Source organism: Lissotriton helveticus, chromosome 3_1, assembly GCF_964261635.1.
Source record: "Lissotriton helveticus chromosome 3_1, aLisHel1.1, whole genome shotgun sequence".
Lineage (NCBI taxonomy): Eukaryota > Metazoa > Chordata > Amphibia > Caudata > Salamandridae > Lissotriton > Lissotriton helveticus.
The window spans coordinates 1,550,094,184-1,550,119,885 of NC_136061.1; the positions used below are offsets into that span (position 1 = coordinate 1,550,094,184).

Here is a 25,702-nt window from a genome sequence, read left to right on the forward strand (position 1 = left end):
AGTCCGATGGATTACTGATTCTACCACTTTTCCAGACGAAATAGTGGCACAAATGTTTCTGAAAATGCCCCCAGCCGAGCAACGACTGGCGGGTATGTATATGATCCAGCACCTCATTACATTGTATGAGGGTCAACATTCTGATCCAGGTCCGTTACACGATGTCCTGAATGAGTTACTCCAGTATAAATGGAAAGGTTTAGGTACCGATTTAATTAGTGTCATTCTAGAACAGCGTCACAAATATAGAACGTTTTTGAACCCGTATTTTGTTCATGTATCACCCCCAGAAAGTAAACCATTTTACATGGACAGACAGAATCCGTTACGAGAAGTCCACCCAGTTAGAGGAACGGGTGGCGAACTAGAACGAGTGTTTGTTTACACTCCGATTACAAAGATGGAACTCCTAGAGATGAAAAAATTAATCCCCTGTCATGATAAAGATCCAGCAGGGTTCCATCGAGAATTAAAAGACATGCTCCGTATGGGAGAATACACGTATCCAGATATAATTAAAATGTTAAAGGTTCTGTTGCCCGCAGGGGTGTATGAAAAGCTCAAGGAAAAAGAATGGGAGGTGGGGGAGAAAAAGATCGATTGGGCAGTTCTAGAAGCTGAAGATAAGGCACGAGTACCAGGTACCGGTCTTGGAGCAAAATGTAAAGAATTACCTGAATTATTGATTCAAGTTCTACCCAGATTGTTAACAACGAGAAAGGAAGACTGGGATGCAATCTCAGCCTGTAAACAGAAACAAGACGAAGATATTAGTGATTATTATTCCAGATTTGAGAAATGTTTTACCATAAACAGTGGCCTCAAGACAAGTAGTGAGTCATACCCTCATCTTTTTGTTACTAAATTAGTCGAGAATTCAAGCCCACAAATTAAAAATCGAGTTTTGAAAGTCGAAAGTACCTGGCAAGCTAACACCCCGTCCCAGATGTTACAGATGCTCCAATACCACCAGAATAGAATCAGGGAAGAACAAGAACACGAGAGAAAACGTATGAAAGACACGAAAATGAAAGTACTAGTTGCACAATCCGTTCCTCAAGACAGTCAGAAGAGGGGTCCGAATCAAGCCAGTCATCCTGCAGCTCCCGTTAAAGGGAACTGCAATTATTGTAAACAGCCAGGTCATTTTATAAACGAGTGTGCAGTTCTGAAACACAACATAGCTACTGGTAAGACTAAAGAAAGACCACGTCCGCCTAGACAAGAACAAGTTTCACAGATTCCTCAGCCACAGAATGCACCACAGACAGTTACAGCTCCGCAGCCTATCGCTGCAACACAGCATGTTACACAGCAGATGTACCAGTATGCACAGTCCGAGTATCCAGAGTATCAGCCATATTCATGAAACAGCCTAGAGAGGGAGGTAGGCTTGCCTCTCATCGAGATACCTGTAGATCAAGAAGGTCCCTATGTTCACAGTCAAATATTAGGGAAAGACAGAAAGTTTTTGATTGATACAGGGGCAAGTAGGACCACAATTAGCCACGCCGAAGTTCCAGGGGCTCCGCTCTCAGGCTCAAGAAATGTTTCCCTTGGATTTTCAGGAAAACCCATCGTAAATGAGATATCAAAGCCAGTTACTCTAGAAGTAGGTCCATTGTCCCGCACTACTGATCTGTTACTTACTAAGTCATGTCCAGAAAATCTATTAGGCATTAAAACACTGAAAGAATTAGGTGCAGTTATATGCTGTTCCCCAGAGGGAATACGATTGTTCCTGCGTGACTTTAAGGGTCACTATGTATTACGAGATTTTGATCCCAGATTGTCCAATGTTCCGCAGCATCTATGGGCGCAAGGTCCAACTGATGTTGGTTATATGCAAATCACACCCCATCGTGTGACTCTCAAGCCAGGTGTAGTGTTACCACGAATCAGACAGTATAGATTGCCACCGGAGGCTGTAGCAGCCTTATCCAAAATTATTGACGAGCTCATGGCTCAAGGAGTGGTTGTAGAAACTGACTCCAATGTATGCAATTCTCCGATCATTCCAGTCATGAAACGTACTGATCCAAATGCACCCCCAGTATATCGATTAGTGATTGACTTACGAGAGCTTAATAAATGTATTATTCCTCAGTACCCAGTTGTCCCAGACATCTCTTCCCTATTGACAGCCATCGATTCTGAAGCCACGTTCTTTACTGTAATTGACCTCAAGAACGCGTTTTTCAGTGTTCCCATTCATCCAGACAGCCAGTTTCTTTTCGGATTTTGTTTAAATGGAAGGAGCTATATGTTCACACGAGCTCCTCAAGGTTTCACAGAAAGTCCTAGTATTTACAGTCAAGCACTTAAGAGACAACTAGACAACATTCACATGCCAACTGACACTGCCCTGCTCCAGTATGTCGATGATCTACTGATCACAGCCCGTTCTGAACGTGACTGCGAGCGAGCGTCACTGACGGTTCTGTATTTCCTAGCCGAGATGGGGCACAAGGTGTCCCCTTCGAAGCTTCAATTCTGTGTCCAGCAAGTGGTCTACTTAGGACACTTACTGTCCAAGAGGGGTAGGCAGTTGACACCTGACCGTATTCAATTAATAGCGAGTCTTCCTCAGCCCAAGACCCAGAAGGAGGTACGTGCTTTTATTGGCCTTACTTCTTATTGCAGACAATGGATTCCTCAGTATGCATTTCTAGCCAAGCCACTGATACAGTTAACGACACAGGAGGCAGCCGTATCGACTGTCCTCCCTTGGACATCTGAACATACACTCAGTTTCAATGAGTTAAAGAAAGCCCTATGTCAAGCTCCAGTTCTAGCTACACCAAACTACAGTAAGCCTTTTACACTTTTCGTCACAGAACGCGAAGGTACAGCATTATCTGTTCTCACACAAGATCAAGCAGGACAATACAAGCCCTGTGCTTATTTTTCGAGCACATTAGATCCTGTAGCCCAGGCTCTGCCTGCGTGCCTCAAGTCAGTTGCAGCCACAGCACTAGCTATCAGACAAAGTGATTCCATAGTATTAGGACACTCCCTGACAGTACAGGTTCCACACTCCGTGGAAGTTCTTTTAAACCGAACACAAACTCAGCACTTGACAATTGCACGTTTAACAGGTTATGAATTGACACTGTTCCAGCCACACATAGAAATCAGACGCTGCAATATTTTAAATCCTGCTACACTGTTACCATCAGTTACTTCGAATTCTGCCACACACGACTGTGTGGAAATAGTTAACATCATGACAAAGCCAAGACAAGATTTGACAGATATTCCATTTCCAGATCCAGACCTGACACTTTATGTGGATGGTTCATGTATGAGAACAAGTACAGGAGAACTAGTAGCCGCGTATGCAGTGACTACTGACACTGAAGTTATTGAGACACACCGTATTGACACCCTGTCCGCTCAAGCAGCAGAGCTAGTTGCTCTGACTCAAGCCTGCATACACGCCAAGAACTTGAAAGTTAATATTTACACCGATTCACGTTACGCATTTGGAGTTGTACACGACTTTGGAGTGCTCTGGCAGGAGAGAGGTTTCATGACTTCTCATGGAACCAAGATTCGGCATGGTCTCCTTATTCAAGCTCTGTTAGATGCAATACATTTACCGACATCCATTGCTATCATGAAATGCAAAGCACATACGAAGGTTACTGACACCATTTCCCAAGGTAATGATCTAGCAGATCGCACAGCCAAGCTTACAGCTCAGACACCAGACATTCCAGTAAATAAGACACCGACTCACACACCAGATCCGACTACATGTATGACAGTTAAAGACCCTACTCAAGATGTCATAGATATCCAGTTACATGCTACTCCCGATGAAATCAAGAAATGGTCTGAACAAGGAGGGGTACAGACAGATCAGGGATGGGTGACGAAGGGAAAAGCCACATGGTTTCTCCCCGACTCTATGGTTCAAGTCATTATCAATACCGCACATAGTCCAGCACATTTAGGAGAAAAAGCTATGTTAGACAGTATCCAGAACATTTGGTTCAACAAGCATTTACGAGCTGCAGCCAAACAGAAAGTCCGTACCTGTATGATATGTTGCCAGTTTAATCCAGGTAAAAGTGTCCCGGTGGAACAAGGGGGATTCCAACCTCTTGACCACCCTTTTGAAGTCCTCCAGATGGATTATATTCAGATGGAGCGATGTCGAGGTTTCAAGTATGTCCTTGTAGTCGTATGCGCTTTGTCCAGGTGGACAGAAGCATATCCAGTTCCAGATTACACAGCCGCGACCACTGCCAAGCAGTTGGTTCGTGAGTTCTTCCCCCGTTATGGACTCCCTAGGGTCGTATATTCTGATAACGGCCAGCCATTCTCCTCAGAGTTAATGAAACATGTTTCCCTTTTGTTAGGGTACCAGTGGAAGTTCCATTGTGTACGCCATCCTGAAGCAGCCGGTCTCGTAGAGAGACATAACCAGACCCTGAAAATTCGCATCGCCAAAGTATGTAAAGAGAAAGGTGTGGACTGGCTAGTAGCTCTGCCAGTCGCTTTGTTCTATATGCGCATGGTCGCACATTCCAGATCAGGCCTGTCCCCGTATGAGGTCGTATTCGGCCGCCCCCCTAACATGTGGGGTACACCCAGACCCCGAAGTATTACCGATGTTTCAAGTAATATGCTGACAGATTACCTAGCTTCCTTGATGTCTGCCCTCAACTCTTGTCGTTCACAGGTTGCCGCCGCATTTCCAGACAATACCGAGGTGGCACCGCATGAAATCGTTCCAGGATCCATGGTCCTGGTTCGCAATTTTGACCGCTCAAGTCCGCTAGAGCCTCGCTGGAAGGAGCCCCGACAGGTCCTCCTCGCCACCCGTACAGCCGTGAAGTTGGAGGGACGCAAAGGCTGGGTGCACCTTTCGCACGTAAAGAAATTTTATGGATTGAAACCCGTCTCAAAGAACATTTCCCAGGATTCAAAGGACTGCCAAAGTACTATTCTCAAGGACTGTCCCGCAAAGAACAATGATACTGCACCCTCCCCGTTAGAGAAAACACCGCAACAGGAGTATAAGTTGAAACTCCGGTCTAGTAAAATAAGTCAGCCAGTTTGATTGTCTAAGTCCTCCCCTAGGTGAAACGGTTAGACTGTTTCTGACATGTATAAAATAGACCCCCATAGTGAGAGAGTTAGTCAAAACTCAATCCGATGTATCGTTTTTCTATGTTTCATATTATTTCTCAGCATTATGATTTCCTGCACCAGTTATGCATTTTATCTGTATTTTTCAGTTTCTCATGTAAATAAGTCTGCTAATGCTACAGTAGAACACACGTTTAGTGATCTGCCTCCTCATGAACTCTCTTACCGCCTCGCTATGCGAAATAATTCTTTCATCCGCATGTTACATTATTCACACCAGACCAGCAATGCCACAAATTGTTGGGTGTGTGGTCGACTCCCCCCTTTCCAGACACCGAAGGGAGTTCTGTCACTCTTTCCTTATCCATTTTCACATAATGGTTCGTGTGGAGCATGGTCCACGTTAACGTCATCCTCAACAGATATGTCTTTTCTTAACAGTACATGTTTTCCAGACAAGCAAGGTCTTCCCCACAGAACAGGGTTAGATCTAGAAAATGAAGTGTATAATTTAGGTAATTATTCTTCGAATTTCATGGTCCTGAATGTTCAGTCTGAGACTACTCCAGACTTACCTGCTATTTCAGTACTACCAGTCAAAGGCGAATTATGTGTTAGAAATAATGGTTCCGTACATGTAGGACATAGCGATTGTACTACTATTGTCAAGTATAGTGACAGTGGGAAATCTATTTTCAAAGCTTCACGCCATTCTTATTTTATTTGTGGTCAAACTGCATATATTCGTCTGCCCCTCGATTGGGAGGGAACCTGTTACATTGCCTTCCTACTGCCACCAGTTTTCCTAGCCCCATCTGATTATCATAGAAATACACATCTAGTACACATTAGACATAGAAGGGAGTCCCCCATTGTCGATTATACTGAAACTGCCCTAGAACAGTATACAGATTTCAACAGAGGTTTCTTTTTCTTTATAGGACCTATCCAGAATAGTAAGCTAATCCGTAGGTTAACCAGAACCCTTGAAGCTGTAGTCAATGAGACTGCCTCTGCTCTAGGTAACTTAACCGAAGAGCAATCTGCTATGAGATTTGTCGTTTTACAGAATCGTCTCGTCCTTGACGTCATACTGGCCGATAGGGGCGGGGCCTGTAGAGTCATCGGATCTAGTTGCTGCATTTTCATTCCAAATAACGCGCCGTCTGTTTATTCAGCTATAACCAGACTCCATAAAATTGCCCATCTGTTACACCAAGATCCAGGCACCTGGACATGGTCCGGTTGGTTCTGGAATATAATTTCCGCCTGGGGATGGAAAGTCTTGTCCTTTCTAGGTATTGCAGTAGCGATCATATTCAGCTGCTGCCTCTGTATACAATGTGGCCCTGCGATTTGCGGCATTTGTGCTACATCATGTATTCCTAGTCCCAAGCCTCGTTCTAGATCCCGTTCCAGGATAATTCGAGACGAGCAAATGATACTGTATGAAATGATAGATGGTATCATGAATATTGATGTTTCCTGATGGAAAACGTAGTGACAAGGAGGGAATGTGGAAAAGTAAATTTTGCCATGTTCTGTGTCCCTACGCGTCCTCCATCATATGTTATGTGTGCATGATTAAATATGCATATGCATTCCCTATGTTCGATTAATGACGCAATTACAGTTGTGTCCATCTCTAGTATGTCAGTTTCCAGTTCTCGTGAATACTACGAATATCAGGCCTATGTAAAGTTACGTTGCCACGTCTCTCAGTGTGCACGTTATTCCATTGTAAAGTCCCCGTTTCTAGGCCTCAGAAGGGCCTGGACACCAGATTCAGCTCCTGTCTCCTGTCTCCTGAAGCCTCGCTGAGGAGCGATACAGCCCCCACCTGTATCCTCGACCCTTCACTTACTTCCTGCCTCGCAGTGCCCGGCTCAGCCTGGCTCTGCCTCTGAGTCTGCCAAGAGTATGTTATGATTCCAGTTATCAGTTCAGTCCTCCTTCTCTGCATTCCTAAAGCTACTGAATCGCATCAATAGTTTCCGTCATTGTCTAGCCTTTACGTCTCCATGTAAGAGAAATACTGCATTTAATGGTCATTTAATATTCTTCATCACGCACTACATATAGAATAATGCATGCTCCAGTCTTAGAGTCCGTTAGCCTCTCCCCTCCTGACTCTTAGTTCATATCAACATGTTCCCTAAACATCAGATACTAGATACTGCTTAGGTACATGTCGCCCTGACTCTCCAGACTTCAGTCTCTGCTCCTAGCACAGAGTTCGAAGCCCCCAGCTTCTCCTAGTAATACGTCATTGCCAGTTTGCGCGCACCATCAGGTTAGAGGTCCCGGCTCCTCAGGTAGCCCCCTCCATGGTTTCCACCCCATTCATGACATATTCTGTTACGTTTGCATCACATGTCTATGTATACGCCTCTGTTACACCCACTTTCACCCTTATCTTTCGCGACCGCTACTGACCACACCCACTGCTCCGCCTATCGTATGTATTGTAATGCAACTGTTTTAGTATATATGATCGTGTATTGTTATTAAATGTTGGCGCGCTCATCCCAGATCCAGCCCCAGCAGCTGCTGGGCCCTGCCATCCTATTCCTTTGCAGGTTGTCCTGTTCCTGTCCTTATGCTGTATTAAACCTGCAAAACTCCTACTACCTCGAATCTTGACTCTTATTTATTTGAGCTATCTGTTATTCATTTATTCATCCAAAAATAGAGGTATTATTTATTTATTTACCACAGAGTCACCAGCGCTCCACCTCACTTTCAATTCAACTTTATCTTAATTTTAAATCCAAGACTTATTTTAGCCTACATAAAAACACTACTAAACATAACGTTAGTGAGACATTTATAATACACACACATAAAACATTCAACATACAGAGTACTTACTATCAACGTCGAAAGCTCCCTGCTGCTAGAATACCAATATGCATTTAATTTATCCTTTAGCAGCATTGATCCGTGTACGGGTCACAACTTTATAGTAAGTAGGCCGGGCTGCCAGTTTCTCGGCTTTTCCCTGCTTAGATTGTTAAAGGTGTGGTGCGAGTGCAAAGATTTGAAGGCAGGGTGTTAAGCTGTTTCCACAGCGCCTGAAAAACACGGATCATGCTTGCATGGTCCGTAAATGGAAACTTCCAGAATCAATTAGCAACGAGTGGCTTCATTAACCCTTGGATGAGTGTGAGGCTGTGTGCTGAGCTTTGGAATTTAATTTAATTTTGATATTTGAATGGAGCTGGATAAGACCAGTAAGGGCTGAGATATGGTGGTCAAACTTTCAGCTGCCTGTCAGAAGTTATAAGTGCTTGAGCAGTACCGCTCTTTTTTAACTAGTGTTTATTTTTATCAAACACCATACCTCACATGCAGACAAATATAAACGTTATTTTTAAAAAATCCCGTTCATTCAAGTGGGGCCTGCTTCAGCTATCATACTCTCCGTCTGATAGTTTCTGAACGGGCCCCATCGTTAGGTCCGGCTATAATCTCTTGCAATATTGTGTGTTTTGCTGCCATTTCACTGCAAGTTGTTGCATGTCTCAGCCATTCTTGAACTTTTGGGGCAGAACCCTACATCTATATTTTACCTAGCCTACACTTTACTCATAATATTAGCTGCACAGCACATCCACCACATACCCTAATGTTTTGCTCCTTCCTGTGTGTGTTTTGGGGGTTATTTCTGAGGAGTGCCTCTTCGGGGAGTTGCAGCTAAGGCCACTTGTGTTTGCTACGTCTCTGGGAGTACTATGCTGGTATTAAGTACTCCATTGTTATTTTACCTTTTTGGCGGGGGTCGATATTAATGTTGTTTGGAAGAAATAAGTATTGGTGTGAGGCTCACCCTTTATGTGAGTCTTTGTTTGCTTGAACTGCAGAGCTTTGGTGACTTTGTGGTGGTTGGGCACTGTCTGCAAATATACATTTTTTGGGGCAGTGTCAGTCATATGTATAGGGTGACCAGATGACTCTCACCAGGGCACAACTTTTCCAGTTTTGATTTGCCATACCAGTGCATTCTGGGAGCTGCAGTATAGGTTAATTTTAGTTCAACCAATTGGTCGAACACAGTAGCTAATAATGTAAAAGCAAAGCCTAGGTCTGGTAAAGTCATTCTCTCTGTAACTTGCAGGCATCTTTCTCCTTACATATATAGCACCAACGGGCAGTGTCTCAGAATGGAAGAACTCTTCCTTGGTGTATTTGAGAGATGAAGTTCTTTTGAAGAAGTGTCTGCAAAGCGCTATGCTTCTGTTGGGATCTGTGTGAGGTGTCACTATTTTGAACAAAATGTAATCTGGAGCTCTATAGGGGCATTGTCAGTGTGAAGTGCAGCTCTTTAGGTAGGAATGGGTGTGGAGACTACGTATGTGTGTGTATGCAATGGTGTCAACATGGGGTGTGCATATTTGAAGCCACTTCTCTTGCGCTAGCACCTGGAGAAGTATCTCTTTGGGATCAAAGTAATTGGCTTGTCATTGAAGGACGAAAAGGAGCAATGAAATCAGCACAGACAAACTTTAAAGTTGAATAAAGTTTGTGTTATTATTGAGACAAGAAATAACTAAAAATAATTCCCCACCCCTTTAGTTTTTAAATTAATAGAACGGTCAATGAAAAACTAATACATCATACCATTACCATCCACTATGCAATAACCTAGCCTGTATGTGACTCTCAGCTATCTCTCTCACCACACCACTTTACTTAATTCTTTGGGTTCTAGACCCTGTCCACTTTGCATTGGCATATTGGTCTCCTCTTAGGCCTACCAGACACCTTCTTCACACTGATCTTTTAGTCCTTCCTCAAACTTACCGGTATCAGGCCAGCACTGCCATATCTCAGTGATTACACGTATTATGTCTGACCCGGACCCACTAGACAAATTAAGAGGTGGAATGTTCACTTGACTGGCTACCCCACCCCCATTTTGTTAAAACTAGAAGCAACTGTATTCATCCATCTCCACCTTTTGGTCATCCCTCATCAATCCCCAGCCAGTCTTACTTGATATGATTTATTGCTCTCTTTAGCAGATTACTTTTCTCCTAAATGTTTCTGTTAGCCCTGGGCATTTGTGTCCTAGCTTTAGCAACACCAGAAAGAGCTAGGGCTACCTCATAACCACCCCCCCCGCGCTCCATCGACAGTACTTTTTTACTATCACCACATCACCTTTTTATTAAGTGACCTCAAAACACGGTTTCCTCCCTAGAATGGGCAAGGCCCCTGAATAATGTAAAACACAGCCTCAAGCTCGTCCTCCATTTTCTTGCCCCCTACTCTTAGCTGAATGTAACTCTCAAGTCTCTCAGAACTCCATCTCACCAAACCCATGAAGTCCATTCTGTCCATCCTTATTGTTTGCCTTTTGGCCTCTGCCTCTGTTCTAAAGAGGTGTGCATTGGAGGAAATTTCGGGGCACATGGATCATTGAAAATTGCATTTGCAAATGGTGCGAATTGCAAAAATCGTCTGTTGGCGAATGCAATTTCATCATTTGGGATGCATCATAATATTTTTACTTTTCTCAATTTAAGAATTCGGAAAATTACGATTTCTTAAATTGCGATTGCATTTAAGGAATCTCAAATTGAGATTCCTTAAATGCAATGCATCAAATTAAAAAAAATAGCGATTTCGCTAATAAGGGGAGCAAATTACCATGAAGTTGACCTTCATGGTAATTTGCGAAAACTTTGAAAAATGCACTAAAGTGCATTTTTCAAAGTTCCATTTTACACACACACATGCCCTTGGGGCATGTGTGTGTGCAAGACTGCAAGTGTGTGAATGTTCACTTGACTGGCTACCCCACCCCCATTTTGTTAAAACTAGAAGCAACTGTATTCGTCCATCTCCACCTTTTGGTCATCCCTCATCAATCCCCAGCCAGTCTTACTTGATATAAAAGTAAAGTAAAGTCCACACTTGTAAAGCGCACAATCACCCGTAAGGGTCTCTAGGCGCTGGGGGGCCGTCGGGAAGATTAAGCAAGCTATTGCCCAGAGTCACATGGTGCTGGGCTGACCTGCCGCCGGAGCCGGGGATCGAACCGTGGTCCCCAGATTCCAGCGTCAGTCACCCTGGCCGCGGCGCCACACCTCTTCCATGATTTATTGCTCCCGGCCCTGCCTCTTTAGCAGATTACTTTTCTCCTAAATGTATCTGTTAGCCCTGGGCATTTGTGTCCTAGCTTTAGCAACACCAGAAAGAGCTAGGGCTACCTCATAACCGCCCCCCCGCGCTCCATCGACAGTACTTTTTTACTATCACCACATCACCTTTTTATTAAGTGACCTCAAAACACGGTTTCCTCCCTAGAATGGGCAAGGCCCCTGAATAACGTAAAACACAGCCTCAAGCTCGTCCTCCATTTTCTTGCCCCCTACTCTTAGCTGAATGTAACTCTCAAGTCTCTCAGAACTCCATCTCACCAAACCCATGAAGTCCATTCTGTCCATCCTTATAGTTTGCCTTTTGGCCTCTGCCTCTGTTCTAAAGAGGTGTGCATTGGAGGAAATTTCGGGGCACATGGATCATTGAAAATTGCATTCGCAAATGGTGCGAATTGCAAAAATCGTCTGTTTGCGAATGCAATTTCATCATTTGGGATACATCATAATTTTTTTACTTTTCTCAATTTAAGAATTCGGAAAATTGCGATTTCTTAAATTGCGATTGCATTTAAGGAATCTCAAATTGAGATTCCTTGAATGCAATGCATCAAATTAAAAAAATTAGCAATTTCGCTAATAAGGGGATCAAATTACCATGAAGTTGACCTTCATGGTAATTTGCGAAAACTTTGAAAAATGCACTAAAGTGCATTTTTCAAAGTTCCATTTTACACACACACATGCCCTTGGGGCATGTGTGTGTGCAAGACTGCAAGTGTGTGAATGTTCACTTGACTGGCTACCCCACCCCCATTTTGTTAAAACTAGAAGCAACTGTATTCGTCCATCTCCACCTTTTGGTCATTCCTCATCAATCCCCAGCCAGTCTTACTTGATATGATTTATTGCTCCCGGCCCTGCCTCTTTAGCAGATTACTTTTCTCCTAAATGTATCTGTTAGCCCTGGGCATTTGTGTCCTAGCTTTAGCAACACCAGAAAGAGCTAGGGCTACCTCATAATCGCCCCCCCGCGCTCCATCGACAGTACTTTTTTACTATCACCACATCACCTTTTTATTAAGTGACCTCAAAACACGGTTTCCTCCCTAGAACGGGCAAGGCCCCTGAATAACGTAAAACACAGCCTCAAGCTCGTCCTCCATTTTCTTGCCCCCTACTCTTAGCTGAATGTAACTCTCAAGTCTCTCAGAACTCCATCTCACCAAACCCATGAAGTCCATTCTGTCCATCCTTATTGTTTGCCTTTTGGCCTCTGCCTCTGTTCTAAAGAGGTGTGCATTGGAGGAAATTTCGGGGCACATGGATCATTGAAAATTGCATTCGCAAATGGTGCGAATTGCAAAAATCGTCTGTTTGCGAATGCAATTTTATCATTTGGGATGCATCATAATTTTTTTACTTTTCTCAATTTAAGAATTCGGAAAATTGCGATTTCTTAAATTGCGATTGCATTTAAGGAATCTCAAATTGAGATTCCTTAAATGCAATGCATCAAATTAAAAAAATTAGCGATTTCGCTAATAAGGGGATCAAATTACCATGAAGTTGACCTTCATGGTAATTTGCGAAAACTTTGAAACACATGCCCTTGAGGCATGTGTGTGTGCAAGATGTACTTATAGGCAGATTTCGGGGGTGCAACAGGGTGTCCTTTTGACACCCTGGCACCTTTGAAATTGCATTCTCAATTTGCGATTCTCTAATTGAGAATCGCAAATTGAGAATGTCTTCCCATTCATTCCTATGGGCCCATAGGAATGAATAGGGAGGTATTCCTTAATTGCGATTCGCAATTTGCGAGTTGCAATTAAGGAATTTTAAGAAATCGCAATTTTTTCAGCGATTTCTTTATGCATAGCCTTTTGCTATTCCTTATTAGCGAATCCTTATTTTTTGCTAATAAGGAATAGCAAATGGCATTGTTGATGCATGTGGGCCGTAGCCCTGCCACTTCCATGTTCAATGACTTGCAGAGTACACCTAAAACCTACCCATTTATCAGTCCCCTGCTTTCCATGTTTCAGTTTTCCTGCACCTGGCCTTTACTTCTGCACTGAGATTTCCCTCTCTTGCTTTTCCACTGACTCTAAAGAGGAGGTAGGCATTCTTCTGTCCATGTTGAAACCTGGCTTTCCCAATGACTTGTGCTGTGTGAGAATATTACAGGGAACATCTACTGCCAGTGTCTAGGAAATTGCCAATATCATCAATGCATTGTTCACAGCTGGACTTGTCCCCAAATTTTGGAAATCCAGTGTTGTTAGCCCTCTGCCTTCAAAAGATTGTTTGGATGTTCCAAATGTTTATAACTCTGATATCATGGTGCTGTTACCCACTTTGGAAAAAAGTACAAAGCAAATAATGTCTGAACAACTTACCGACCATCTTGAAGAATTCAATGCTCTGTATACTTCTCTGTGAGTTTCTGACCAAGTCGATAGATGGAATCAGTCATGGCTTTGGTACTTAATGAGGTGCTTTATTGATATTGCTTGATACAATGTGGCTCAGCGAGGCTGATCCTACTAGCTCTTGAATTTGACACAATCGTCCACTGTACCATCATTGAAAGGTTTGCTGATTTTGAATCTCCCTAGAACCACATTAACCTGATTTAGAATTTTTGGTTTTTTCTGGCCATTTTTAGGGCGAGCCTAGACAGCGCATGAGCTGTCACAAGACCAAAAGTAAACAGCATTTGGAGTGTAATCCCGCCTTCCGCTTGGCATTGGCTCACTCCTTCGTGGCAAAGCTTTCCTGTGTTGTCATTGGCTCGTGCTCCCCAGACGTCACTTCTGTTTATTGCAGGCAGTTTCGTTTCGCTGCAGAGCCATATGTTTCCATTTAGGGACTACTTCAATCGGTTTTTTTTAAGCACCATGGCGGCTGGTTCACCCATAGCAGCCAGCGCCTTTGTTCTGTTTTGTCTTATTTATATATATATATATATATATATATATATATATATATATATATTTCTTTTTGCAGCGCGGGACGCTTACGCTTTAAGAATAGCGTCTGCACGCCCTGATTTTGTTCGGCTTTTAAAGCACTTAGGATCCCCGCTCGCCGCGGCGGGGGAAAAAAGCATCCACAAGCTAGCTGTTTTTTTGTGGGGGCGATGTGCTTGGAAGGCACAATGCGGCGCCCCCCCAACCCGGAGTGTCTCTAAGGTATTGGGGAGAGGGAGCAGACATTTTGTCGGTTTAATGGACTTTCCAGCAATGATGGAAACCGCCAGCGTTTTCCCGCAATGCCAAAAGGAGCCGACACCGCAAGCACTATTATGTGCGAAGTTAGGTCACTGTACCTCACTATTTTTGCCTGTTGGTTCCATATTGCGGGACTCGATGCACTTCACCCGAGGTCTCTTGGTGGGAATAGCGGCAACAACGATCTGAGGAACATTCCCTGTCCGCTTTCAGTGAGAGTGATTGCCCGCCAATGAGAAGACTCGGTTAGCAGCTCAAAACAGCAGCTTCGGAGCATTTCCATCTTGGCAAAACTCAGCGAGTACCCGGCACTGATGAGGCACACGCCGAAACGCGTCTGCCGGAGGCTGACTCTTGTGGACACACGAAGTGTGAATTATGTGTGCAATGGCGGAATAAAGAAATTTGCTGGTATCCAGAGCATGTGTCAGACCTGTTTTTACTGAAAGCAGGATTGGAGGAGGATAGTAAAGCGGAGGTCGGCTCCGCTTTCTGACACGCCCCTCGGTCTGGAGCTCCGCATCAACCGACAAACTGTGGCAATGGACGATGTGCTTGGAAGGCACAATGCGGCGCCCCCCCAACCCGGAGTGTCTCTAAGGTATTGGGGAGAGGGAGCAGACATTTTGTCTGTTTAATGGACTTTCCAGCAATGATGGAAACCGCCAGCGTTTTCCCGCAATGCCAAAAGGAGCCGACACCGCAAGCACTATAATGTGCGAAGTTAGGTCACTGTACCTCACTATTTTTGCCTGTTGGTTCCATATTGCGGGACTCGATGCACTTCACCCGAGGTCTCTTGGTGGGAATAGCGGCAACAACGATCTGAGGAACATTCCCTGTCCGCTTTCAGTGAGAGTGATTGCCCGCCAATGAGAAGACTCGGTTAGCAGCTCAAAACAGCAGCTTCGGAGCATTTCCATCTTGGCAAAATTCAGCGAGTACCCGGCACTGATGAGGCACACGCCGAAACGCGTCTGCCGGAGGCTGACTCTTGTGGACACACGAAGTGTGAATTATGTGTGCAATGGCGGAATAAAGAAATTTGCTGGTATCCAGAGCATGTGTCAGACCTGTTTTTACTGAAAGCAGGATTGGAGGAGGATAGTAAAGCGGAGGTCGGCTCCGCTTTCTGACACGCCCCTCGGTCTGGAGCTCCGCATCAACCGACAAACTGTGGCAATGGACGATGTGCTTGGAAGGCACAATGCGGCGCCCCCCCAACCCGGAGTGTCTCTAAGGTATTGGGGAGAGGGAGCAGACATTTTGTCTGTTTAATGGACTTTCCAGCAATGATGGAAACCGCCAGCGTTTTCCCGCAATGCCAAAAGGAGCCGACACCGCAAGCACTATTATGTGCGAAGTTAGGTCACTGTACCTCACTATTTTTGCCTGTTGGTTCCATATTGCGGGACTCGACGCACTTCACCCGAGGTCTCTTGGTGGGAATAGCGGCAACAACGATCTGAGGAACATTCCCTGTCCGCTTTCAGTGAGAGTGATTGCCCGCCAATGAGAAGACTCGGTTAGCAGCTCAAAACAGCAGCTTCGGAGCATTTCCATCTTGGCAAAATTCAGCGAGTACCCGGCACTGATGAGGCACACGCCGAAACGCGTCTGCCGGAGGCTGACTCTTGTGGACACATGAAGTGTGAATTATGTGTGCAATGGCGGAATAAAGAAATTTGCTGGTATCCAGAGCATGTGTCAGACCTGTTTTTACTGAAAGCAGGATTGGAGGAGGATAGTAAAGCGGAGGTCGGCTCCGCTTTCTGACACGCCCCTCGGTCTGGAGCTCCGCATCAACCGACAAACCGTGGCAATGGACGATGTGCTTGGAAGGCACAATGCGGCGCCCCCCCAACCCGGAGTGTCTCTAAGGTATTGGGGAGAGGGAGCAGACATTTTGTCTGTTTAATGGACTTTCCAGCAATGATGAAAACCGCCAGCGTTTTCCCGCAATGCCAAAAGGAGCCGACACCGCAAGCACTATTATGTGCGAAGTTAGGTCACTGTACCTCACTATTTTTGCCTGTTGGTTCCATATTGCGGGACTCGATGCACTTCACCCGAGGTGTCTTGGTGGGAATAGCGGCAACAACGATCTGAGGAACATTCCCTGTCCGCTTTCAGTGAGAGTGATTGCCCGCCAATGAGAAGACTCGGTTAGCAGCTCAAAACAGCAGCTTCGGAGCATTTCCATCTTGGCAAAATTCAGCGAGTACCCGGCACTGATGAGGCACACGCCGAAACGCGTCTGCCGGAGGCTGACTCTTGTGGACACACGAAGTGTGAATTATGTGTGCAATGGCGGAATAAAGAAATTTGCTGGTATCCAGAGCATGTGTCAGACCTGTTTTTACTGAAAGCAGGATTGGAGGAGGATATATATATATATATATATTTCTTTTTGCAGCGCGGAACGCTTACGCTTTAAGAATAGCGTCTGCACGCCCTGATTTTGTTCGGCTTTTAAAGCACTTATGATCCCCGCTCGCCGCGGCGGGGGAAAAAAGCATCCACAAGCTAGCTGTTTTTTTGTGGGGGCTACAGCTGAAGGGATAGGCACGAAAGACGAACGCGGTTAATGTATTAGTTTCGGGGCTTTATCGAGCACTTAAGTGCCTGCTTTGTATCACTTTGAGGCTCTGTAAGCATACAGACACGAATACGTTACGCCACACTCGGACCGTAGGTGTGAATAGAGTGAATGAACATTGTGCATCAAATGGTAGTGCCCTGGCGGGATGCTCTGTGCCTTAAAGCCCTCATGGAGATTTCGGAAACTCCCGGAGAGTTCCATATTTACTGCAGAGGTGGAAGTCGGACAAGGCAGAAGTTTGGAGTAAAGCAGCGATGTAATCGCAGAGCTGCCTCAGTGTCACGTGATTACTACTTTCAATATTACACAAAGCTGTTAGTAGAGGCAGTTTAATGTCTCGGGACGCTGAAATTAGACTGGTCTTCTAATGTACTTCATCAGCGTGTTACAAATAAACAAGGACCAAAAAAATGTGTCGATACTTGCGATACTTGGCCATAATCACAGTAAAGTGAAAATCTGTGTGTGGCAGCATTTTACAGCCAATTCACAGCACTCGTTCCCAGCTTTTATTGGCTGATCGATTTGACGATTGCAGTTCGGTTATTATCAAGATCTATAACCGTGCTGCTGCAAGTGATGTGCAAAACCGGCAGTTTAGAGAAAGCTCTTCTCGGGCCTCTTAAAAATATTTTACAAGACTCTTTGTGGTTACCACAGGGCTGTTCACTTGAAGTCTGAACACAGGAAAATAAAGATCCGGCGAGGGCAGCCGGCCCCGTTTTTTGAGGAAGAGCGTATGTTTAATGGAACTCGATTGCTCATTTACAAGTAGTGCTGGAAACCTTTCGAAACTTAAGTATTTCATAGGTAATAGTTATTGGAAACAGGGCAAGATTTCATTTTGGATATGAGTGAGAATATATTTTAATTGTTATGGTTTTTCAACCTCGGAAGGTATATTGATAAAACAGTGTATGTTTTGTTTCAGGGCATAGCTTTTTTTTGGTCTCGCCTACAAGCATGAGTTCAGAAGACACCACAAATCCATGGTAGGACAAGTTTAGGTTTGAGTTATTAGTACTGAGGCAACCCAAATTGCTGGTAGCCTTTTTGCTACAAAACTCTTTAAACATGAAACATCGCGGTCATTGAATTAAAGAGGAAGGGTGAAATAGGCTGTGTAAAATAGTGCTAGCTTATAATTTTGCCTTTTGAAGATAGTGCTGGGAAAAGATTATACTATCTGAGATTTGACACTGAGAAAGATTCAGCAGAGGAAGATCTCACCGAAGAACCTAGGAGCAGCAATAAGATGCTTCTGGCTGAAGTTCTACCCCGGAAGTCCTAGAACGCCAAGAATCTACCAGGATAAGATTACAGTACATGATATCTTAATATGCTAAAACAAATCATGTACTGCTGAAGTCCTCTATCGCTAGGAAGTCCTTCATAGTCCGGGCAACTGAAATTATTTATTTTATTTATTTATTTATTTTTATTTGCAAATTTTTATATAGTGCTGGCTAGACCCGGAGGTATCAGAGCGCTTTACATGAAGATCAGCGAGTTACAGGTTACATAGTTATTTCAGTTTTATCAGCGAGTTACCGGTTAAAAAGTTATAACAGTTTGAATTAAAGAAACATAGGGAGGAGGTGGGGGAGGGAGGGAGACACAAACTGGGAGAAGAGGAAGACAATGCCAAATGACCGGCTCGGTAGGTGATGGCCAAGGGGCCAGGCTCCTCTTTAGCTGCATAGGACAGCTCCACCGGGCAATGGCCAGGGTTGCTCAGGCTCCGCAGTAGGTGTCTATATCAGTTGAATCGGTGAGTTACAGGCTATATAGATACATCAGTTTGAATCCAAACAATCGCATAGGAGGGAGGAGGGGGAGGGAGGGGGACCGAACAGGGAGACGAGTAAAACAATGTCAGATGTCAGGTGTGTCCGCCGCGTTTTTCACATATTTATAGATTTGCCGCCTTTGCCACATAATGCATCCTCTGCTGCGTAATCTGAGCTAGAAACTATTTTTTTGTTAAAATCTGCAAGCAGTTGAAAAGTTACTAGAAATGCAGTGACACATGTTGCCACGCAGTGGAAGACCCTTTGCAAAGATTGTCTGGCCACCGTTGTGTTGCTTGTTACTATATTTGGGTGTTAAACTGACACTAATGTGGTGCATCCAACGCCCAAACAGAGAGAACAAGCATAAAAATGACAAAATAATGAAGCATTAGGATCACAAAATGTACCACATAACGCTGAATCATTTCCTTTACCTTGCCGCCTACTTTACTCAACCCTACTGCATAATTGGTCTTACCCTTGCCGCATAATTCCAGTGGCCATGCTCATAGTACTCTCTATCTATCAGAAGACACTGACTGAGGAAGCTGATGTATGGCATCGTAAAGAACTGAAAAGGTATTTGATTAAAGTTGCACAACTAATAAACATTGACAATGTTAATCAGTCGCACTATCTTTTCATATAAAAAGACCTAATGATATTGCCAATGTTTGTTTGTAGTATTATTCAATTTCTGTGAAGATTGATGATGTATCTTCCACATCGATTGCAGTTTTTAGGTCTCGCTGAAAGCATTGCTTTAGCAATGCTTGTTTGGCAAGATTATAGTAAGGCTTTCAAAAGTCTATCCAAACTGCGGATTAGGTACAGTTCATGTGAGCCAGGCGCGTACACATCACATCACACACCATTTGTTATCAGCTTGTGATCCTCGGTATCAGACTTCAAAGGAATCTGCTCGCCCGCCCCCCCCATCAGACTTCAAAGGAATCCGCTCTGCTCCCCCGCCCCTCCCACCCGCCAGAGAGCTTGTATTTCACTGCTCCGAGAGGCTTCTTTGTATCAGCCTGACTGTGGTGGATACTCACTGCCATCTAGTGGCCATTTTTTATTGTGAAAAGCTTCAGTTTTTCCAGTAGGTTCATATAGGATCACTGGCGGTCTCTTGTTTACTTAAGGTGCTTTGTTATTATTTTGTTTCACTCTTTCCCCACTTGTTTAAGTGCTAATGAAAAAGCTTTGTAAAAATGCATTCCATGTACCGACTTGAAATACATTTTTACAAAGCATTTTCATTTGTACTTAAAAAGCAAAACAGCAGAATGTAAACCGCCATTTGTCAGATCTCCTCCTTGCCACCAATGCTCCTACCTTCCACCCCACACCCTCCTTCCTACCCTCCTACATGTCTCTGCCAGTCCTATCCTCAACAGCCCTGTGGCCGATCACCCCCCGTTTTGGTCTCTGCCCCTGGGTCTTCCACACTGACCTGCGCTCCTACTCCTTGTCCCTACGGCCTGTCCTCTCCCTGCCCCTTGTCCTTCGCCCCCCTCCTCCGCTGCATGTCCCTACCTCCTTCTCACTCTTTCTCTCCAGCCTCCTCACTCTCTCCCTCCTCTCTCCCTCAGTATTTACATTACAAGGGTGCCCCCCGGAGTGTGTGTCCTTCTCCGTGACTCCTTGGTTGAGCCCTCATCCTCAGACCCTCTTGGCCCACCCCCCCCCCTTATCGGCGATAGCCTCACATACATGCAAATAGGCCTTGTGCCCCCAACCGTCTTTTCGGCCTCTTTTACCTCCCCCCTCCACCCTACAGTCCCGTGCCCTCTTCACCCACCCCCTCCCTCCCTCCCAAATCACCACAACACCTCAGCTTTCTCCTCCCCCTCCGTCTCTCCTGCCCTCCTTTCCCACCCGTTATCCCCTCTCCGCTGTGCCATCTCGCAGGGCCTCCTGCCCGTCCCCGAGCCTCGTCCTCCCCGTGCAGCCTCAAGCGCCATCGCTCCACATGCACACACAACCCCACATGCACACAACCCCCCACACACACACCCACACACCCCACACACACAACCCCCACGCACACAAGCCCCCACACACAACTCCCCACACACATCCCCCCACACACAACCCCCCACATACCCAACCCCCCACACATAACCCCCCACACACACCCACCTCCCCACACACACACAACCCCACACACATACAATCCCACACACACAACCCCACACTCACACAACCACCCCCACACACACACAACCCCCCCACACACACAACCCCCCCCCCCACACACACACACACACAAACCCACACACACAACCCCACACACACACACAACCCCACACACAGCCCCCCACACACAACCCCCCCACACACAACCCCACACACACAACCCCACATGCACACAACCCCACATGCACACAACCACACACACAACTCCTCACACACACCTCACACACAACCCCACACACACACAACCCCCCACACACAACCCCACACACACAGCCCCACATGCACACAACCCCACACATACCCCACACACACACCCCACACACAACTCCTCACACACACCTCACACACAACCCCACACACACACAACCCCCCACACACAACCCCACACACAACCCCCCACACACAACCCCACACACACAACCCCACACATACCCCACACACACCCCACACACAACTTCTCACACACACCTCACACACAACCCCACACACACACAACCCCCCACACACAACCCCCCACACACACAACCCCCCACACACAACCCCACACACACAACCCCTATACACACAACCCCACACACACAACCCCACACACAACCCCACACACACACAACCCCACACACACAACCACACAGACAACCACAAACACACAGCCACAAGCACAAACACAAGCACACACACAACCACAAGCACACACACACAACCACAAGCACACACAAAAGCACACTCAACCACCAAACCACACACACACCACCCCACACACCCCACACACACAACCCCCACGCACACAAGCCCCCACACACAACTCCCCACACACACATCCCCCCACACACAACCCCCCACACATAACCCCCCACACACACCCACCTCCCCACACACACACAACCCCACACACACAACCCCACACTCACACAACCACCCCCACACACACACAACCCCCCCACACACACAACCCCCCCCCACACACACACAAACCCACACACACAACCCCACACACACACACAACCCCACACACAACCCCCCACACACAACCCCCCCACACACAACCCCACACACAACCCCACATGCACACAACCCCACATGCACACAACCCCACACATACCCCACACACACACCCCACACACAACTCCTCACACACACCTCACACACAACCCCACACACACACAACCCCCCACACACAACCCCACACACACAACCCCACATGCACACAACCCCACACATACCCCACACACACACCCCACACACAACTCCTCACACACACCTCACACACAACCCCACACACACACAACCCCACACACACACAACCCCCCACACAACCCCCCACACACAACCCCACACACACAACCCCACACATACCCCACACACACCCCACACACAACTCCTCACACACACCTCACACACAACCCCACACACACACAACCCCCCACACACAACCCCCCACACACACAACCCCCCACACACAACCCCACACACACAACCCCTATACACACAACCCCACATACACAACCCCACACACAACCCCACACACACAACCACACACACAACCACACAGACAACCACAAACACACAGCCACAAGCACAAACACAAGCACACACACAACCACAAGCACACACACACAAGCACACACAAAAGCACACTCAACCACCAAACCACACACACACCACCCCACACGCCCACCCAAACCCCCCACACACCCAAACCCCCCACACACCCAAACTCCCCCACAACCCCCCCACACACCCCCCCCACACACACCCCACACACAAAACCCCCACACACACAACCCCCCACACACAACCCCCCACACACAACCCCCACACACAACCCCCCCACACACACACCCCACACACACAACCCCTCCACACACACAACCCCCCCACACACAACCCCCCACACACACAACCCCTCACACACACAACCCCCCCACACACACAACTCCCCCCCCACACACAACCCCCCCACACACAACCACACACACAACCACACAGACAACCACAAACACACAGCCACAAGCACAAACACAAGCACACACACAACCACAAGCACACACACACAACCACAAGCACACACAAAAGCACACTCAACCACCAAACCATACACACCACCCCACACGCCCACCCAAACCCCCCACACACCCAAACCCCCCACACACCCAAACTCCCCCACAACCCCCCACACACACACCCCACACACACCACCCCACACACAAAACCCCCACACACATAACCCCCCACACACAACCCCCCACACACAACCCCCCCCCACACACCCCACACACACAACCCCTCCACACACACAACCCCCCCACACACAACCCCCCCCACACACAACCCCTCACACACACAACCCCCCCACACATACAACTCCCCCCACACACACAACAATCTATCTATGGCCCTCGCTCTATGTCCCTCACTCTATCTATCTGTCTATCTTATCTATATTGTCTGTCTGGCTATCTATCTATCTATTGCGCTCACTCTATCTATCACTCTCACTCTATCTATCTATCGCCCTCACTCTATCGCCCTCACTCTATCGCCCTCACTCTATCTATCGCCCTCACTCTATCTATCGCCCTCACTCTATCTATCTATCTATCTATCTATCTATCTATCTATCTATCTATCTATCTATCTATCTATCGCACTCACTCTATCTATCGCATCACCACAGCATCACTCAGCACCACCACAGCTTCACTCAGGGGCAGCACAACATCACTATGCACTACCACAGCATCACTCAGCGCCACCACAGCATCAATCTGTGCAACCATTCAACAACAATTAGTTCAAATATGTTCTCTCAATGTTTCAAGCTTAATTACAAATGTCACAAAAAGATGTTAATATTTCACTTCTGTTCATGAATTTTCGTCACAATTAAATGCACTGAACATAATCTTCACAAGTCATTTACAAAAGTTTAAGCTATTGCCATTATAAATTACAATAACTTTTATTTAAGTATTAATTATTTAAAAAAATTAAAAGCCATTGTGATTTGTAATATCAATACATCTAAGTCACGTAAATACAACACATATTGCAGTACAAATGCAGTAGGTATCCCATTTGCGAAAGTTAAAACTATTGGCAATGTAAATGACGAAGCTATTAATTTCCCTATTTTCAAAACAAACACATAAATAGAAAAATTGTCATTTACAATACCAATAGCTCAAACTTTCTTAATGCGAGACCTTTTGCATTGCAAATGCTTGTTAGTTTTTCCCTCTGTTTCATTGTAGTTGCCCGGGCGTCTGCTGCTGCTCACAAAATTGTTATTTTCCTCCTACGGGTTTATTTAAGCTCTTTGTCTTATTAGATTTTTTAAAAATGTATTTAATACATGTGCTCAATCAAGGCAGAGGATGGTGATAAAGTTAAAAATGTGCTCCCCGCCACCCCCCTAGCCCCCCCCCCCACCCCGAAACATTTCTGCAGACGCCCATGCACAGACCTCCTCTAATTTATTTCATTCCTTCTAGTACCAAAACTTTACATTGAGGTGCCGTCTGCGTATATTTGTGACATTAAGTAATGCAAAACTATCCGTTTATAAACCGGGACAACACACGCCACCCCGTCCAGATTAACCAAATACAATATTTCCGTATATGTAAACGGATTTTTTATACGAACAAACGTAATTTAATAACAGTCTGAGTGCTCGGTGTGCCGTAAATAATGCAAAAGGAAGGTAATTTTTCCTTACCTGGTGTATTCTGCATTAAGGACGATATAAAATCCATCGTTATGCATGCAAAGATATCGAGGGTAGCCTGGAAGATTCGTAAAAAAACATATACCGCGGTGCACGACAAACTGGCATGCGTGCGGTACGTTATGAAACTCAGAGCAGGCTGTTAATTCTAAGGATGGTGCACTTAGGCTGACGGGAGCCGGGTTTCCAGTATAGCTGGCTCAGTCAGTGCCCTTTCAGTGCCTGAGAATGAAAGCTGCTGCACAACGCCAGGACGGCGAGGGATGAGCAAAGGGGCGTGGTTAGTGTTTATTCATGCAAGTGCAAACATATCCATGGCTCGAAAACGGTTATTTGTGTGTCCTCTCACACATTGCACGAACTCGACAATCTTCTTCAGTAATTAGACCAGGTGAACACAGCAACTATCACAAAACCACCGTCGGTTGGCATAACATATTATTAAAGCTGCCGAGGTGTCAGTTTGCTTATGTGTGACATTTTCCTCATTTCGGGTGCTTAGGAGTGACATTCAACGACGACTGTGAGTGACACTTTCTCGCAAGCAAAATCCAGCTATGAAGATGAGGGAAACCTATAAATATCAGAACTAACACCCATTTGAGCAACGAGAAAGAATATGAAGATCCTAAAACTAATGCAAGAACCAGAAATGGAATGGCACTAATTCCATAGGAGGGCCTCGAAATGAATTATCAATGCCAATTGCCGGTAAGATTTAACCGGTTTATTGAAATAAAAGTGCTTGTGAAGAAGTGCACCTCAGCTACAGACCCCGGAACCCAACAAACCAACAGAGGAAGTTCTAGACTGCTGAGCACTGTCCGTACGTATAGTGTGAGCAGAGCTGTATGTAACTTGACTAAATAAAATACAATTTGGATATAAGTATTTTGGCACTAGTGTGTACAGAGCGAGCATCACCACGGTACAGGACAGCC

General features: G+C 45.7%; 1 protein-coding gene across 1 annotated transcript in view; it reads right to left on the minus strand.

Annotated features, from left to right (window-relative positions):
• BCO2 (beta-carotene oxygenase 2) overlaps window positions 1-24,967 on the minus strand; it is a 611,133-nt gene extending 586,166 nt beyond the window's left edge. Inside the window, exon 1 of the mRNA XM_078683947.1 lies at window positions 24,753-24,967. Coding sequence (XP_078540073.1) covers window positions 24,753-24,789 — 37 coding nt within the window. The 5' untranslated portion in view covers window positions 24,790-24,967. The remainder of the gene's footprint in view (window positions 1-24,752) is intronic.
• Window positions 24,968-25,702: the final 735 nt, after the last annotated feature.